The 12305-nt window shown below is 49.4% G+C and overlaps 1 protein-coding gene across 1 annotated transcript; it reads right to left on the reverse strand.

Moving 5' to 3' along the window:
• Nucleotides 1–623: 623 nt before the first annotated feature.
• Nucleotides 624–11383, reverse strand: DACT1 (dishevelled binding antagonist of beta catenin 1). Its single transcript, XM_073349969.2, has 4 exons — nucleotides 10861–11383; nucleotides 7451–7583; nucleotides 6511–6666; nucleotides 624–3373 (listed from the first exon to the last, which is right to left on the reverse strand). Exons 1-4 carry the CDS (start codon nucleotides 11206–11208, stop codon nucleotides 1518–1520), a joined length of 2493 nt encoding a protein of 830 aa, XP_073206070.2. The 5' UTR covers nucleotides 11209–11383; the 3' UTR covers nucleotides 624–1517.
• Nucleotides 11384–12305: the final 922 nt, after the last annotated feature.

Below are 12305 nucleotides of genomic sequence, written 5' to 3' on the forward strand. Positions count from 1 at the left end.
CTGTTCCTCTCCCTGGGGTACTACCACCCTGACAGGGAGGAGAAGCCAGTGGCTGCCATGCCTGAAGTGGGGAGATCAGGGGCCCACATGGCTGGTTCACACATGTAGCAACACCAACTGGTGCTCCCCATGCTCCCTGCAAGCACATCTCCCAGTGGACGTGGCTCTTTCAGAGTGGATTTGCCTGTCCTTTCAGGGAGGGGTCCCTACTGTATATCAGGGGGAACTGGTGCCTTTCTGCCACTTGGCTATATAGAACTAGTAATGGCAAGCCCCCTACAGGCAGTGTTAATGTTAAATTGCCAAAGTTGAAGGGCAGATGAAAACCCGCAGGTGTCAGAGCAAGGTTTATTCCTGGACGCCTACATCCCATCCTGCTCTGCACAAGTCCTATTAAAAGAAAGAATTGAGCCACACTGAGCTGTGACTGACCCATTTCTCTCCTTTGCCACCTCAAAGTACAGGTTCCAAAAACAGGAACACCTCAAACTCGCCTCAGTTACTGTGTAGTTCGGATGCAGCAAGTGTCGGATGGCCACATTCAGTGTGCCTCTAGGTGCGGGCAGTGCTGGTGCGGTCCCAACCGCTGGTTCTAGAGCAACGTAACAAACTTTAAAAAAGTATTAAAACAGACTGTTTATTACAGCATATGATGTGTTATTAATTTACACGATATATAAAAACAGCCGTTTGTGATGTACAGTAACTTGACAGTGACAGGAATATTAAAACTATTGATATTCATGCACATGACATGCATAAGTTTTTAAAAAGCGCTTTTACACAATATACTGAAGAGTTACTGAGCCTTTCCCAGCTGGTCCAATGGTTTCTTCTGGAGAGCAATGTATCATTCTGGCGGGAGTCCCACACATGGGATGCACATTGGGGTCATCCATAGCAGAGTGCCTTTTGGAGAAGGCAACTCAAGAGGGAGATTAAGTGAGAGCCCTTTCTATTATTTGAATTACCATAGCACCTAGGAGCCCTAGTTGTAGACCTGGGCCCCAGTGTGCTAGGCACTGTACAAACACAGGTGGAGGGGGAGGAGGTTGCAAGAAGAAGAAAGGTTTACAAGAGGAAATCCAGCCAGACAAAAGGTGGAACATAGTCAACATGCAGGAACAAGAGAGAAAAAATATTAAGGGATAAGAACAAACATTAGGATCCTCCACTTATGACTTTAAGCTGTTGATCTCCTGGTATTACAAGACCCAGAGTTGGAAAGAATAGGCAAGGAAGATCCATTCTTGGGAACATTATTATTTTTCAAAGCCTTCTGATACTATGCACTTGAAGCTGTCACCACTGAAATGGCAGGTTTTTTAAAAACGAGTATAATGTTTTTTATTTCCATGAAAAGGCACTAGTATCCACCCAAGATTTGAAGCCGTGTCATAATTTACCTTAAGTTTTAAATATTTGTATTAAAAAAAAAATCTATGAAACTATTTACACAAAAGCACCTCATTTCTTTAATTAGAAGCAGACGCGTTCCACGCGGACAAGTCATTTCATTAGACAGTCGTCATCAATTTGAGAGAGCCAGATCGGAAACGAAGGATTTTCTTCTTGAGGTTATGCGAGGCTTTAATTTTGACAAAGGCCTTTGCTGCATTTTTGTGCAGCTCTGGAGCGGCCACCGTTTGGATAGGAAGAGTCTGGACAAACTGAGACCAAATAAGCCCCCCGCTTTCATCGGAGTCACTAGTAGTCGTGCTCTCCCCAACGAACTCCACCTCACTCAAGCTGGACTCGCTGTCTCCAAAGCAGTTTGTCGTGTAGTTACTCTGCTCATCTTCACTGGTGTCCACTACGGTGGAGTGGAACAGGGATTCGCATTCTGCTGAATACTCAGAGTCACTAGCAATGTAAGCGTAGGGGCTGACGTACGGAAGGGGAACTTGTGAATACACCCCTATGGCTTCTCTCCTGTTTCTTCTTGCCCTTCTCAAGGCTTCCTCATAGGAAATCTCTGCTGAGGACTTCCACCGGCGATAATCTCCTCGCTTGTGTTTAGGTTTGGCCACAACTACTTCTCTGCTATGTCCGTGAGATTTGATCACAGTTTTATGGAGGCCAGTGTGCCTGCTTGGAAAGCTTGGCTCCAGCTGTGAATTGCTGCTTTTCTTCCCTCTCACACAGGGCTTTTTAAGTTTCTTATTTGTATCCAAGTCATCAGGGAAACGACACTTTTTGCCAATTGGCTTGGTTTTCTCCCGCATGGTGGGCGCATTGCTTTCCAGCAGGCTGGCCAGGTGGGACCTGTGTTTCAGAGTAGAGCTCTTCAGAATTTTGACACTTTTGGTGCCTTTGTGAAGCTTAAGGCTTTGCTGTTGAGCTGGTATGTACTGAGCACTCACCAGCAAGCCTTCATCCAGGCTCTGAGAGGAAGAGCCCTCACTCTTGAAATCCAACGTGGGTCTCTCCTCCAGAGGAGGCGAAGTGGGGTGAGCTGCTTGCAAGCGGTTTTTTAGCAGTAGCTTTTTGGGTGGGTGGGTCACTTTATTCTCCTGCTGCAGTGCTGTATGCCTACCAGGACTTTCTGTAGGAGACTTAGCAAAGAGTTGGCCATTTTCCTTTGGGATATCCCCTGTTGTAGCTACAGGACACCAGTTTAGTTCTTGAGATGCTGGTTTGACGGTCCTTGACAGATGTTTGCTTTGAAGTTCATTGACAGCGCTTGGTGGGTAGGCTGCAGCCGGAGGCACCTTTCTGCTTTCCAGCTGCTCCCCATTAGATTCTTTTGACCGCTGATTTAATGGCGAGAAGGTGCCATTATCCAAAGCGGTTGTTCCACTGGAATGCAAACATGCTTGTTTGGAATTCTTCAGGTTCACAATGTTAGGATGTGAAACAGCCGCAGTCTGTCTAACACACATGCTCCCATGTCTCAAAATGCCTTTTGTGGGGTCAGCATTCAGACTTGTTCTCGGTTTGTTAGTCCTCACAGAATGCGTCTTTTTCTGAACAAGGCTCAAGATGTAACCCTCTAGTTTTTTGTTGGCTGAAGGACAGGGTACAGACCATGAGCTCTGCAGGAGAAAGGAATTGCCTGTTTTTGCTGAGTCTAGTTCAGCTCCAGTGCAAACATCATTAACATTGCAACCACGTCTCTCTTCTTCTCTCAGGGGATTACCGGTCACAGGAAGAAGAAACATTGGACTCTGCACGGCTACTGCATGTAGGGGACTGGGGTAACGGTACACGTCATTCCCATTTTTAGATACTAAGTCACACTGATACTTTGGATGTACATCTGCAACCACATCAAGGGAATTGGAGTGCGTTGTGGAGAGCGAACGACAGACAGCACCTGATGCTGGGTCCTCGTGCTGGCTTTCTTTATTGTAATCCATCCAGCCTACGAGATCTGAAATGCATTTGAAAAGAGTTTAAAGATGCTGCCATTGTGTAGTTCCGCTTTTAGTCTTTTCAAAGATATTTTTGAAGACTTTGGCCTGGTCTACACCCACACTGCTTTAACTAGAGCAATATAGTAGAAACTCTACAATCCACCATAGTGTGGATTCAGTTATACTGGTATGAAGATGCTTATTCTCAGGTCTACACTATAATGTTTTGTTGGTAGAGTAACAAGGTGGGTGAGGTAATGTCTTTTATTGGACAAACTTCTCTTGGTGAGAGAGAGACCAGCTTTCGAGCTTAGCTATGTCAGTCAGGGTGTGGAAAAAACCAAATTCCCCTTGCGACATAAGTATGCTGGCAAAGCCCGCTGTGTAGATGCAGCTATGCTGACAGAAGAGTGATCCAATAAAAGACATTACCTCATTCACCTTGTCTCTCTAATATCCTGGGAGTGACACGGCTACAACACTACGGCAGACAGATTGGCTAACGTCACTGAGGGAGATGGTGTTACTATACATGCAGAAAAACTTCTGTTGGCATATGCTGTGTCCCCACTAGGGGGTTCTGCTGGTACAGCTATACTGATATAGCTAGAGCAGCACAGTCTATGGCTATGTCTGCACCACCACGGTAAGTCGACCTACGCTGCACAAATCAAGCTACATGAATAATGTAGCTGGAGTCGATGTACCTTGTCAAGTACGATGTACCGATGTACGATGTACCGATGTACCGATGTACGATGTACCGATGGTCAAGTTACAGCAGGGTCTACACCGCAGGGGGTCGACGGGAGAAAAATCTCCCGTCGACTTACCTTACTCTTCTCGTCGGGGGTACAGTACAGGGATCGGAGAGCAATCTGCAGTCGATTTGGCAGGTCTTTACTAGACCCACTAAATCGACCCCTGGTGGATCAATCTCAGAGCGTTGATCTCAGCTATAGTGTAGACCTGCCCTATGTAGTGTAGTGTAGCCTAGCCCTTATAGTCCCATACAGAAAGGGGAATAAGCTATACTGGTATAAGGCGCCTTTATACCAGCAAAACTGAATCCACACTAGGGATTGTAACAGTGTAATTATATCAGTTTAAAAAAAAAAAAAAAAAGAAATCCACACCTCTAAGCAACATAGTTATACTTGTACAAAATCTGCCTTAAAGAGCCTTCCACTTTGTGCCAGAGGCCTCTAGAATTCTAGAATTGACTTTTACAGCATCCACATGGACTGTCAGATGCAGAACCGTAGAAAGCCCGAGGATGTGTGTGTTACAAGATATATTGCACTGCTAAACCCACAACTAACCAAGAGGGAACAAACAAATTACACCAGTAAAATTGTTAACAGTTGGCTGAAGGGCAATATTAACCATCCTTTTCTTTAGGAACTTTAGGCTGATCACGGACTTCCATCGTTTTTACTTAGAACTGCTTTTATAGGGCTTCAGAATTTTCAAATTCTGTTCAGGAAAAGATGATCAAGAGTCAAAGAACACTCATAAGAGAATCTTCTTGGGAGGGGAGGGGAAGGGGATGTCAAAGACAAAGAATCTTTTGACTGAAGCCCAGGAGTGGGAGTTCAGAGACACGGGGTTCTATTCCCAGCCCTGCAAGAGACGTCCTCGGGGGCTAGATAGTTAGATCAAAATGTTCCGATCTGAATGCCTTACTAAGGCCATATTTAGGCACCTAAGTAAGAGGGCTGATTTTATCAAACATGCTTAACCCCCGCAGTTCCCATAGATTTCAGTGGGACTATATAGGAGAGGAAGTGCTGCTCGGAGAGCAAGAATGGGTCTATCAGGAGCGTAAGAGAAGAACAGCTGACTTACTGTAGGTCATATCACAGTATTTCTTAAATTCTCTGTTACAGTCTAATATTCACAGCAAATTGTCAAGAGGACATCCCTGAAACATGCCACTGTGGGAAGTGGGCTAGACTGCCATAATCTGTTGAAGAGTTTCATATTTCCATTCTGTATAATGAAAACCAGCAATGTAATCTGCTGTAGATCTTTGTGCAGGATTGTTTTTAAAACATGCTTGATAATGAAGACCTATAGATTGGTGATAGGGAAATTTAAACATCAAGCAGGCCAGAGGGTAATTTGAAAGCTGTCAACATCTCAGAATTGCTACAAAGTCACATTTCTAGGACAGACAAACTTGAATGATTATGCTCTGGATTCCTAAATACAAAAGTTCACTCATAGGCATAGTTTGACTTCTATATTTGGGGGACGGGGATGGGGGACGACAACAGCTCCAGTCAGGCTTAGGGGGCCTTGCAAGGGGGGTGGGAATCTAAGCCTGCTCAAGGCTTGCATTGGGGGCGGAGCGGCTGCAGAATGGAAGTTCTGAACACCAAGCAATACATGACTGCTTGTAAGCATCCTCCAGGATCCAAATTGAAACAAGGTCCTATTCAACCCCTCTTTCCAGACCTATACAACAAATAAGAGGATTCTTGCAACAGAAATCTTGTAGTAACCAGCCCCAATATATAACCAAGACACACATACACACTGAGATTTACATCTTTAGACTAGAGTAACTGGAAATTCAAACATCCATCTTTCCCTTACCAAAGACAGAGAAACCTTTTCCATTATTCATAATGGCCATTTGTCCATGTGACACAAACCCAGCACACACTTCATCACAATTGTCCATGCGCTGAAGACAGCAGTTAGAGCTGGGAAACTATTAGTCGCTTGCTTTCATAGGCACAAATATGCACTACCCATAAATTAATTTGGTTCAGGTGGGTTTTTTTACTTTGGTAAAAATTGTTTTTTAAAAGGAAGTGATAGGAAGTTATACAATGAATTTGCTTATGTGTATATGTACCACTGCCCTTTACTGGGCAGAAGATATCAGAGCTGATCACGGGTTTATAAGTGCTCACAATTCACACCAATGACTGAAAAAGTGGCAGGAGAAATCTATACCCCATGCCACACATATGCGACAAATACATCAGTCAGAGTCTTTCTGGATTATTTTATATTAACACGTAGTTTAGCAAATGAAAAAAGGAAGAGTTAATAGGACCCTGCTAGCTCCAATGCAGCATTTCTACTGATAAGCCAAAGCCACTCGCTGGAGTATGGTGTATTATACTGGCTTTTACTGTACCTGCAGATTTTGGGCGTCCATCCAAGATATTCAAAGATGTCTCCAAAGGGCTGCAAAAACAGGTGCTGGAATGGCAACTGGATAAACACTCACTGAAGACTGAGTTAGAAGAATTGGAAAGTGATCCAGAGGCCCCATCACTCAGCTCATAAAATCCTACAAAAATAAAAACTTTGGTTTATTTTGGTTCTCTGTTTATTATGCAAAAAATGCCCCTCCCCCACCCCTAGAAAAGCAGTTGAGTTTCTGTGTATTTTGGCTCACTGGATCTCAGACAATTTATACCATTTCATTCAATCATCCAGATTAGTTGTACTATACAGTAATACTATAATACTGGGACAATTTCTGTTTATTGAAAATAAGGCAGTGGGATGTCACAGTCTTTGAAATATTAATATCTCAAACAACTTTTAAAAGCCCACTTGAAACCAAAACACTACAGATTGTGCTAAGAAAAATCTGGCTGTACTTGCCTTCAAAGCTCATTTAACAGGGTATTAGGTCTCTTGACAACCATTCTACCAGTATTACTTGGCTACGAGACTGTCTACAAGTCTCCTTAGCCACTGTTGCTGCTTCCTTCCTGTACTTTTTCTTGCAACCCAATTCCCATAAATAAAAGAAATGAAGCGTTCTGAAAAAGCTTCATCTATGGCATTATTTTTTAAAGAAAGAAACCCCACTTTCTGAAAAATCAGACACACGATTGTGCAGCATGTTCTCAATAGTCCTGAAATTTTCCTCTGAATATACTGTATGAAGTCAGTAATGTTTGCAGTGGCAGCTGAATTTTTCTTGGTCCCACTGTAACATCACTGATGGCCACACTGTGGACCTTTATCATTCTCCGCTGTTACATTGCTGAAGGTTCTTCCGTTTTATAACCGGTTTATAACCAATTGCTGGGTGGATCTATTTTGCAGCATATGGGGCTTACCTGAACTTGGGCGACTGTCTGTCTCAAGGTGCTCATCTGTAGTCTTTTCTACATCCAGTCTTAGATCACTTATCTGTTTGTCTAGTTCTTGCAGCTGATTTAATAGACCAGCATCTCGCCTTCTCAAACAGTTCTGGAAAACAAGAAAAGCAACATGTCACCTTTGTTGTCCAGAAACAAATGGGCCACAAGTATCAGCTGAAGAATAGCTTGTAAATTCCATGTCAGTTCTTTTAAAGGGGGGGGCGGGGGGGACACCACAGAAATCTTGCCTGGAAGTTCAGGATAAAAATTCAGCTGAACTAGAATGCAGACATTTAATTCCAATCGCTCTCATTCTGTTGCACATTATAATCTTATATTCTCAAAGCATAAGGTAAGATTACAGGAACCAGGATCAGGGTCCTTTCATTAATTTGACAACACAATAAGTAGGAAAAATAATCCCTTCTCTTCCCCCATTACAATTGTATTACATTATTGTAATAAGACTGTTTAAGCTATTTATGAAGGTAATTTTGATGATATACAATGGGCAATAAAGAATGATTTTGCAAGAAGCTCATTAACCCAAGGTCAGTGTAATCAGTTTCTCTACATATACTACAACCGTATCTATCCATCGTCCGTCCAGTTGCGACAGTTTTTATACACACGGGCACATACACTTTTGCATTGCACCCAGCAGTATTCTGATAGGTTTCTGAGTGTAGATGCTCATAAAGGGCCCAATCCCAAAACCATTAGGTCAAGGGGAGCCTTTCGATTGGATTCAATGGGTGTTGGATCAGGCCCAAGACTGAAAGGCTAATAGCATGAGCTAGACCAGTGGAATTCAACCTGTGACCCAATCAGCACACAGTTGCAGCCGATGTGACATCCTCAGGGCCATACAGGTAGTATATATATATTCTGTGGCTGCGGCCCACATAACACAGAGAGCTGCAGAGGTGGCCCACAACGGTAAATAGGTTGAGAACCACTGAGCTAGACGGACTAGCACAATGCACTACTGCTTGGGAAGGGCAAGCACATTATTTTTCCACTTCTAACATGAGCCAGGATTTGGATCCAGCCCAGATCTGCAGAGGTGACAGGTTTAGAGCAGGAACTCATTGCGCCACCTACTGACCCAGCCCCCCTCTAAAGAAGGATTGGGAATAGTGCATCTGGTTCAAATTTGGAATGTCAAGTGCACAAATTAAAGTGTTACCACAGACCCCCAATTCCGAGTAATAATTCCTGTTACCTTACTGTGGTCATTTGGCAGCTAATAATTCTTGAACAGCCACATCGCCTTTTTAGAAGGAAGCAACCCTACTATACACATTTACTGAACCAAACGGTTTAAAAAAAACAAACAAAACAAACAAAAAAACAACCCTACAGAAACAATCAAGATTTGCAAGTGAACATCAAAAATCCAACCTCTCCCTTGGTCAGAGCCAATATGCACAAATGCTGAGCCAGGCCCCTGGCACAAAGAATACCATGCACAGCTGTGAGTTATTTTCACTGAAAAATGATCCACCGGTTCATGTCTAGCTCTCTCCTCCCCCCACAAGCTACAAAGCGCATTTGCAACAAAAGCATCCCTATTTTAAAGGGCCTGATCCTGAAAACTGCACAGCACTCACTACTCCCACTAAAATCTCAGGATAGCCTCTGGGCCCAATGCAACTCTTAGTCAAGTCAGCAGAGGCACGCCCATTGACTTCGGCAGCTGTGGAGTAGGCAGTACAAGAGCACCATAGGCTGCATCAGGGGCTTTTTAAAAGGAGTGAATTTATCTCTTTTGTAGCAAACCAAGGATAAACTCCTTCTCACCTCACGCCTATCAGTTGCTCTGTTGAGCAATGATCAGGATTTAATACTAAAACGCCAGCACCGTATAGTGAATACATTTTTCTGGCTCTTTCATAGCTAGTTACTAGTTCTGATAGAAATTCAATAGAAGAAATGCTTTCTGCTTCACAGTCCTGCGTCTTCCCGACCCGCTCGCTTTTTTGCTTTACAGAGCGCAGGACATGAACGGATTTGCAGAAACTAGCTCGCTTATTCCACCAAGCACAGCCCCCTAAATCAAGAGGTGCCTTCTCGTTTTGCTTCAGGGACTCTTGCCCCGTTAGGCAAAGCGCTTTCACTGAGCCTCACATTTCAAATGAAGAGCCGGACCAGGGGCAATGGGGACAAGGTGAGGACAGCCCAGGGGACAGCACCGGATTAGGAAGGCTCTTCCCGAAAAGCAGTTCAACTTCATGGTAAAAAAACAAAACAAACAAACAAACTCATTTGAAGCCGGGTAATTAATCGAGCTGTGAGCAGCCCGGGCTGCTTTTGTGAGCCGTGGGGATGAGCACCGGGAGTCTGGAGGTCTCCTGCCCTTGTGCCTTCCAGACACACAACCGGCAACGACCACTTCAGATGAGGTTCCGCGGAGCTCGCCGGCTTCACTGGCACCCGTAGGAGCCCGCAGAGCCCCCCGAGAGGGAGGAGGAAGGGCTGGGGGGGATCAGACACACACGGAGGTGTCATTCTCCCCCAAGGCGCGTCTGTCCGTTACAGAGGGTCACCGATCGGGGCAATAAGGAGGAGACGGGAAAGATCAGACTACACCAGGCACCCGGACTCTCGCGCCCTGGGAGTGCGCCCCCCAGCCCGGGACCTCGCCGGTGCGCTCCCCGGTGCTCCCCCTGTACCCCCCAGCTCGGGACCCTCGCGGTGCGCCCCCCTGGTGCTCCCCCGCCCCCCCAGCCCGGGACCGTCGCCAGTGCGCCCCCCTGGTCCTTCCCCGCCTCCCGCGCCCCCCAGCCCGGGACCGTCGCCGGTGCGCCCCCCTGGTACTCCCTCGCCCCCCACGCCCCCTAACCCGGGACCGTCGCCGGTGCGCCCCCCTGGTCCTTCCCCGCCTCCCGCGCCCCCCAGCCCGGGACCGTCGCCGGTGCGCCCCCCTGGTGCTCCCTCGCCCCCCACGCCCCCTAACCCGGGACCGTCGCCGGTGCGCCCCCCTGGTCCTTCCCCGCCTCCCGCGCCCCCCAGCCCGGGACCGTCGCCGGTGCGCCCCCCTGGTACTCCCTCGCCCCCCACGCCCCCTAACCCGGGACCGTCGCCGGTGCGCCCCCCTGGTCCTTCCCCGCCTCCCGCGCCCCCCAGCCCGGGACCGTCGCCGGTGCGCCCCCCTGGTGCTCCCTCGCCCCCCACGCCCCCTAACCCGGGACTGTCGCCGGTGCGCCCCCCTGGTCCTTCCCCGCCTCCTGCGCCCCCCAGCCCGGGACCGTCGCCGGTGCGCCCCCCTGGTCCTTCCCCGCCTCCCGCGCCCCCCAGCCCGGGACCGTCGCCGGTGCGCCCCCTGGTGCTCCCGCGCCCCCCAGCCGGGGACCCTCGCCGGTGCGCCCCCCAGCCCGGCTCACCAGCTGCTTCCTCAGCAGGAGGATGTTCTCCTCCAGGAACTTCTCCTCCAGGCTGCGCTGGGCGTCCCCTTCCCCGGGCGGCTCCCCGCGGGCCCCGGCGGCGCTGGGGGCGGCCCCCGGCGAGTGGCTCAGCAGCAAGCTCTTCACCAGCAGCTCCTGCCGCTGGCGCAGGTAGTCCAGCTCGCCCAGCCCGGCCAGCGTGGCCTCCAGCCGCTCCCGGGTGCGCTGCCGCTCCGCCTCCGCCTCGCCCTTCTCCCTCCAGCGCCCATCGGGCTCCCGGGGCGCCGCCGCCTGCGGCTGCCCCGGCTCCGGCTCCTTGGCCGCGGCGGCCGCCGGGCTCGGCTTCATCCCCGGGGCGCGGGCGCCTGCCTCAGCGCATGGGGAGCGCCCGGGGGGTGCCCGGGGCTCCGAGCGGCCGCGGCCCCGCGAGGTTCCCAGCCGCCGGGACGCGGCGCAGCAGGGGGAGCCGGAGCGCGGCGCTGCTCCTGCCAGCGCCGCCGCTGCACTGGGCCGGGGGCGCCCAGCCCGCTCCTCCCGCCCCACTGCCACCGCCCCCGCTCCGCCCGCCCGGCTCAGCCCCGCAGCAGCATCCCCGGCTCCTGACGCTCTGCGGCGGCGGCGCCTCCCCTCGCTCGCTCGCCCACCCCCGGGGTCTCCCCCCTCCCCCTTTCCGCGCTCTCCCTCTGCTTTTCGCTGCTCCCTGCCGCCGCCGCCGCCTCTTCCTCCCTTCCCCTTCCCTCTTGCTCGCTGGCTGTCGGCCTGCGCTGCCCCCTCCTCGCCCCTCACACACACGCAAGCTCAGGCGACTCAAGCCCCTGTTCAAGCCTCCCCCGCACACACATTGTAGCCACCCGCCCTGGGGCAGGCTCGGTGCTGCCTTCCATTGTTAGGTGGGGCCCAGCGGTGGGACCCTTAGCACTGTCCATCTATCTAAGGGCTTGTCCACACGGGGCAGTTATGCCAATACTAGCTGAGGTGTGCATTTAAACCGCTAGAGATATACCCGCTGGCATGGACACTTATTCCAGTTCAAGAGTGGCTTTTTCCAATTCAGCTTAGGGCAGAGGGAAACAGGCACTTATACTGGAATAAGAGCGTCCACACTGGGGCTTATACAGCTATAACTCTAGATCAGTACAGCTGGGGAAATCTCCCCTGCAGATAGGCCCCAAGGTGCTCATCCTCCTCCACTGCCCTGCTCTCTCCTCCTTTAAGGAGCCTAGTGCCTCACTTCATCGGAAATGAGCTGTAGCTCAGGAAAGCTCATGCTCAAATAAATTGGTTAGTCTCTGAGGTGCCACAAGTCCTCCTTTTCTTTTTGCAGATACAGACTAACACGGCTGCTACTCTGAAACCTGCCATAATTGTAGCTGTGGACTCACAGAGAGCAGGGCCTGGGATTTGCGGGGTTGTTGGAGCCTGTTGGTTCTAGGACAGGAGACCTG

This window comes from Lepidochelys kempii, chromosome 6, assembly GCF_965140285.1.
Source record: "Lepidochelys kempii isolate rLepKem1 chromosome 6, rLepKem1.hap1, whole genome shotgun sequence".
Taxonomy (NCBI): domain Eukaryota; kingdom Metazoa; phylum Chordata; order Testudines; family Cheloniidae; genus Lepidochelys; species Lepidochelys kempii.

Coding starts and splice junctions, on each gene's coding strand:
- DACT1 (XM_073349969.2), bottom strand. CDS start 11,208: ATGAAGCCGAGCCCGGCGGCCGCCGCGGCCAAGGAGCCGGAGCCGGGG. Junction 6,667..7,450: donor AGACAGTCGCCCAAGTTCAG/GTAAGCCCCATA, acceptor TTATTTTTGTAG/GATTTTATGAGCTGAGTGAT. Junction 3,374..6,510: donor TGGACGCCCAAAATCTGCAG/GTACAGTAAAAG, acceptor AATGCATTTCAG/ATCTCGTAGGCTGGATGGAT.